We start from the raw sequence: 6,000 nt of genomic DNA, 5'->3' as shown, positions 1-6,000 counted from the left end.
TTATTTGGACTTCCAGAAGGCATTTGACAAGGTGCCACGCAAAAGGTTGCTGCACAATATACAAGTTTATGGGGTTGGGGGTAATATATTAGCATGGATAGAAGATTAGCTGACAAACAGAAAACAGAGAGTCGGGTTGGAACAGAGAATCAGTAACTAGTGGGGTGCCGCAGGGATCAGTGCTGGGACCCCAACTATTTACAATCTATATTAACGACTTGGAAGAGGGGACTGAGTATAACGTAGCTAAGTTTGCTGATGATACAAAGGTGTGAGGAGGACATAAAGAGGCTGCAGGAGGACATAGACAGGCTAAGTGAGTGGGCAAGAATTTGGCAGATGGAGTATAATGTTGGAAAGTATGAGGTCATGCACTTTGGCAGAAAAAAAATCAAAGGGCAAGTTATTATTTAAATGGAGAAAGATTGCAAAGTGCTGCAGTACAGCGGGACCCGGGGGTACTTGTGCATGAAACATAAAAGGATATTACGCAGGTGCAGCAAGTGATCAGGAAGGCCAATGGTATCTTGGCCTGTATTGCAAAGGGGATGGAATATAAAAGCAGGGAAGTCTTGTTGCAGCTGTACAGGGTATTGGTGAGGCCACTCCTAGAATACCGCGTGCAGTTTTAATTTCCATATTTACGAAAGGATGTACTTGCTGTGGAGGCAGTTCAGAGAAGGTTCACTAGGTTGATTCTGGGGATGAGGGGGTTGACTTATGAGTAAAGGTTGAGTAGGTTGGGCCTCTACTCATTAGAATTCAGAAGAATGAGAGGTGATCTTACAGAAACGTATAAGATTATGAGGGGGCTTGACAAGGTGGATGCAGAGAGGATGTTTTCACTGGTGGGGGAGACTAGAATTAGAGGCATGATCTTAGAAAAGAGGCCACCCATTTAGAACTGAGAAGAAGAGAAATTTTTTCTCTCAGAGGATTGCAAATCTGTGGAATTCTCTGCCTCAGAGATCTGTGGAAGCTGGGAATTAAATAAATTTAAACGATAAGGGAATAAGGGGTTATGGAGATCTGAGTCCATGATCAGATCAGCCATGATCTTATTGAATGGCGGAGCAGGCTCGAAGAGCCTTTTGGCCTACTCCTGCTCTGATTTCTTATGTTCTAACTCCCCTGCTGTTCATGGAAATAATCCCATGGAATCTTTTAGGTCCACCTGAAAAAGCAGACCGGCCTCAGTTCAACGCCTTACTGAGAAGATGGCACCTCTGACAGTGCAGTACTCCTTCAATACTGCACTGGAATCTCAGTCTGGATTATATTCTCAAATCAAGTTTAGTGAATTTATGGGGCACGATCAGAAATGTTTCGATTGAGCTGCAATCCATTTGTGGGAAACGGAAACCCGACAGATGGGAATAACATTATCAGTGACTCGAACGTGACGGTTTTTTTCCTGCGTCAGACACCAACCTGAGCAAAAGAATAAGGTGCCAAGCAAGTGGTAACTTAATTGATAAACTGGAAACATAAACTGTAACTGGTGATAGCTATTGTGCTTTTATTCTGGTGTTACGTTATGAGGGCCTTGGCAACTTGTCAAATTTTCTTCGGTCGCTGCAGCAAAGGGAGTGCCTTCTCTGCAGTTTCTGACGGCCATTTGACGCCGGTTTTCGACTACCCAACAAAACCAATGCCGATTTTATTTTTAGAAATAAATGGAGCTGTTGCTTGTGATCCTTTTTTTTTAAAAAAAACAGATGGTTGCCGATAGCTGGCGAGTAACCGCGGAACCTTGGGAAGTGTTGTGGTGAAGCCCCTGCTCGGAAAGTCCCTGCAGCTGAAACGGAACTTTTGTAACTCAGTTATTTTGTAAAAAATTATTTTGAGCAGCACCACTCTGGCCGAGGCCCGAACAATCATACCCTAACCACTTTTGAAGGAAGTCACCGCCTGGTCAAACCCTGGACGCTGTCACGCACCGGATGGTTTTGTCTTCATATAAACACGAAAAGTGTTCAATATTGAAACTGTCGACAAACCATGGCGGACTCTGAGCATCTGGAAGAAAACCTTAAAAAGCTCCTCGTTCGTCTCCAAAACGTAGAGCAGGGGAAGCAAGTCAACACTTCGCTTCAGATTTTAGAAGATTTGACTCTCCTCACCACCACTCAAAATGGTAAGTGCGCGCTGTTGGTGTGAGAATTTTTATGTACATCAAAAAAGCCATTATCAGAAAATAGATCCGTCATGTTTTCATGCCCTGCTCTGGTTGTTTACATTTTAAATAGCGTCGATTTTATTCGGAAATAAGAACGTCCACATGCCGTTGCTGGTAGTTCTGGACTCTTTTACCGACGTTGCCAGTATTCAACAGGTAGGCTGTGACCTTTTTATTTATTATGACCTACTTTCTGTTTATGTCACTTAAAGATATGATGGCGTGAGTAGTACAGTTAATACGTTTTGCTCCATGTAATACGTTTTAAAATGATCTCTTCCCCCTAAAAGAAGCAAACTTCACGAAACGTTGCATGTATTAATTTGCACAACTTAAGTGGTATGAACCACATGGAAACATTAGCATGTTATTATGCACAAGTGTCACTCTCCAACTGTTTAAAACGTTTACCAAATATTTTCCATGAACATCATGTGTCTCTGAATGAAAATTTATCCTCACCAAAATAGCCTGGACTCAATCTAGATCTCATGTATGTCAGTTGTCACTCCTCATCATTGACACAAGATCTGAAAATAATTGTATACACCTCAAGTTATATTTCAAGTACTATACCTGACGACACTTGAACAGCACCACAATTGGCCATTTGCAGTACTGTGTGAGAGTGCTGCAGATGACAATGCACAGAGCAATGCTAGCTGGCCTACTGTTGTGAATTTTGTACTGATTGGGCAGTTTGTTGGCCTTGTTCAATTGATAGAATTAGAATATAAGTGCAGAAAACTGCCTGAGTTTATTTTTTTGTTAAAGCAGGATAATTGTAGAACATGCAGAATGAAAATGATTTGAGGCCACCTCTAACTTGTTTTGATATGTTTTTCCCACTGAGAGCAAGGACTGATGGTGAATAAAAACGTTCAGCTAATTGTATTTTTTTTCAAACTGAGGGCTTTATGTGGATTTGAATAGGAAAGCAGCACTCTTGGAAATAGGAGATGCATATCAACCCTGTGTGCAGCAGGAGGATTGTGCTTCAAGCAGCCGCTTAAATCCAGGAAGGCTGCATTTATTGCTAATCCATGGTTACCATAGAGGGCATTAAGAGTCAACCACTTAGTGTGGGGCTGGAGTCGCATGTTGGCCAAACCAGTTAGGGATGACAGTTTTTTTTTATTCGTTCCAGGTTGTGGGTATTGCTGGCAAGGCCAGCATTTATTGCCCATCTCTAATCGCCCCTCAGAAGGTGGTGGTGAGCCACTTTGAACTGCTGCAATCCTTGTGGTGAAAGTACTTCCACAGTGCTGTTAGGGAGGGAGTTCCAGGATTTTGACCCAGAGACAATGAATGAACGGCTATATATTTCCAAGTCAGGATAGTGTGTAACTTGGAGGGGAACTTGCAGGTGATGGTGCTCCCATGCGCCTGCTGCCCTTGTCCTAGGTGGTAGAGGTCACGGACTATGTGGCCTGCCCAGCGGAGCTGATCAAGTGTGGTCAGTGCTTAATTGCTGGGGATTCCCAAAGCAAGCGCTCTATTTGGAAAACCTTCACGGCAAACGAGCCAAAGGTGGGCAGAGGAAACATTACAAGGACGCCCTCAAAGCCTCCCTGATGAAGTGCAACATCCCCACCGACACCTGGGAGTCCCTGGCCAAAGACCGCCCTAAGTGGAGGAAGTGCATCCGGGAGGGCACTGAGCACCTCGAGTCTCATCGCCGAGAGCATGCAGCAAACAAGCGTAGGCAGAGGAAAGAGCGTGCGGCAAACCAGTCCCACCAACCCTTTCCCTCAACGACTATCTGTCCCACCTGTGACAGGGACTGTGGTTATCATATTGTTCAGCCACCTAAGGACTCATTTTCAGAGTGGAAGCAAGTCTTCCTCAATTCCGAGGGACTGCCTATGATGGAGAGGTCGTGGGTTTGGGAGGTACTGCCGAAGAAGCCGTAGCAAGTTGTTGCAGTGCATCTTATAGATAGTACTTACTGCAGCCATGGTGCGACTGTGGTGGAGGGTGTGAATGTTGAAGGTGGGGTGCTAATCAAGCGGGCTGCTTTGTCCTGGATGGTGTTGAGCTCCTTGTGTTGTTGGAACTGCATTCATCCAGACAAGTGGAAAATATTCCAGCACACTCCTGACCTGTGCTGGTAGATGGTGGAAAGGCATTGGGGACTCTTGAGGTGAGACACTCGCCGCAGAATAACCAGCTTCCTTTTCAGTCCCCTTTTCTAAAAGTCATTCGAGAACCATTTTGGTTTTTACAACAATCTTGTAACTTCATGATCATGCCTGCCCACAAATTACTGGAAGATACAAAGTTCAGTTTCAAAACTTGCCTTTGAACTCATGACCTCCAGGTCGCTTGTCCAATATAAGTAATTCACTACAACACCGAAGCACCAACAACCCAGAACAACCTTAAACTGCCTTACAATGGATGAAGTAGCATGAATAGGAGTGAAAGTAGAATTTTTTTTAAAAACAAATAAAATAATTTTCTCCAGAACAGCAAGATTTTGCTGCAACAAGATTAGGTGTGCCCACTGTTGTCAGCAAGTTTTACTCCATTTGATGGCAAAAATTTTGCTTTTGTGTAAGCACTAAAGAAGCAGTATAATGCTGGCACAAGAATATAGTTGTGTGGGTGCACAAGAATATGACAATATTGGAGCTTCATGTAATCAGAGGTAATCCTTTTCTGTTACCTTAAGGCTGAAAGAAAACTCACTACAGTCTTAAGTTTTGATCATTGAAATACATGAGATTTAATTTTTATTTTGTAATGTATATGGCGAATCCTTCAAAAAAAAACGTATTATGTTGATCTCCAGAAAGGTCATCTGGGCTCAAAATACAATGCTGTAAATGATGACTTAAGTGAGAGAAAAAAAAACGCATTTATATAGCACCTTTTCAGGGCCTCAGGATATCAAAGTGCTGCAGTGTCAGAGGTGCTGTCTTTCAGATGAGATGTCACACCCAGGTGCTGCCTGCCCTCTCGGGTGAATGTAAATGATCTCCATCATCATCGGCAGTCCCTCGAACCGAGAATGACTCGCTTCCACGTCAAAAAGTTCACGGGTGTTTCAATGATAGACCTAAAATTCCAAGTCTGAACTAAATCTTGAAGGGTGGAAGATACCTGTACTTGGATTTTTTTTAACGTGTGGTGACCGTTGCACACCAGCCACAACATGGGCTTGACAAAGCTAGGTCTTGGTCCAGTAGCAAGGATTAACCAAGACGACTGGAGACCTGCTCTGCTGCACAGACCTAGTGCGCACACATATCGCAGTGTGGGCTGGCCCGTGCTGCCCCTGGACCCTCGCCTCTTCTGGGCCCCAAACTCGCGCCTCTCCTGGGCCCTGATCATGTCCCTCTACAGTCTCTTGCCGTTCCTTCACCCCGATCTCGCCACTCCTGATGTACCTACCCACGCTCCAATCACCGACCTGGATCTTGGTGATGTCCCTTTTCACTGCTGTTGCTCTCCTGCTCCAGTACGTGCTGCTCCCTGGAGTGGTATGCCGTCACGCTGCTCCTTCCGCTCCCCGCCTGCTCCGATGGTGCTCGCAGACCGGGGGCCATGTACACTGCTGGGCTAGGCTGCCACGCTGCTCCTTCCACTCCCCGGCCTGCTCCGATGGTGCTTGCAGGCCGGGGGCCACGCAAAATGCTGGGCCAGGCTGCCACGCTGCTCCTTCGGCTCCCTGGCCTGCTCTTTGAAGAATAACAAAGGAATTTTCTTGATATCCTGGCCAATATTTATCTTTCAACCAATACTACTAAAACACATATTTAAAAGAGTGTACTAAATTAGTAATACAAATATCACTGCTATTTCAACAAAGCACTTTA

The 6,000-nt window shown here is 44.7% G+C and overlaps 1 protein-coding gene across 4 annotated transcripts in view; it reads left to right on the top strand.

The window, feature by feature from the left end:
• Positions 1-1,246: 1,246 nt before the first annotated feature.
• Positions 1,247-6,000, top strand: part of lrrk2 (leucine-rich repeat kinase 2) — a 234,783-nt gene continuing 230,029 nt past the window's right edge. For 3 of the 4 annotated variants that reach the window (XM_070897488.1, XM_070897489.1, XM_070897487.1), the window contains exons 1-2: positions 1,250-2,137; positions 2,250-2,335. In XM_070897488.1, the coding sequence (XP_070753589.1) occupies positions 2,002-2,137; positions 2,250-2,335 (222 nt within the window). In that variant the 5' untranslated portion in view covers positions 1,250-2,001. Of the gene's footprint in view, positions 2,138-2,249; positions 2,336-6,000 lie in introns of all 4 variants that reach the window. The other variant, XM_070897490.1, reaches the window with a different exon arrangement.

This window comes from Pristiophorus japonicus, chromosome 13, assembly GCF_044704955.1.
Source record: "Pristiophorus japonicus isolate sPriJap1 chromosome 13, sPriJap1.hap1, whole genome shotgun sequence".
NCBI classification, from domain to species: Eukaryota; Metazoa; Chordata; class Chondrichthyes; family Pristiophoridae; genus Pristiophorus; species Pristiophorus japonicus.
The sequence above is the reverse complement of the archived record's forward strand: the minus strand, read 5'-3'. Positions and strand labels throughout refer to the sequence as shown.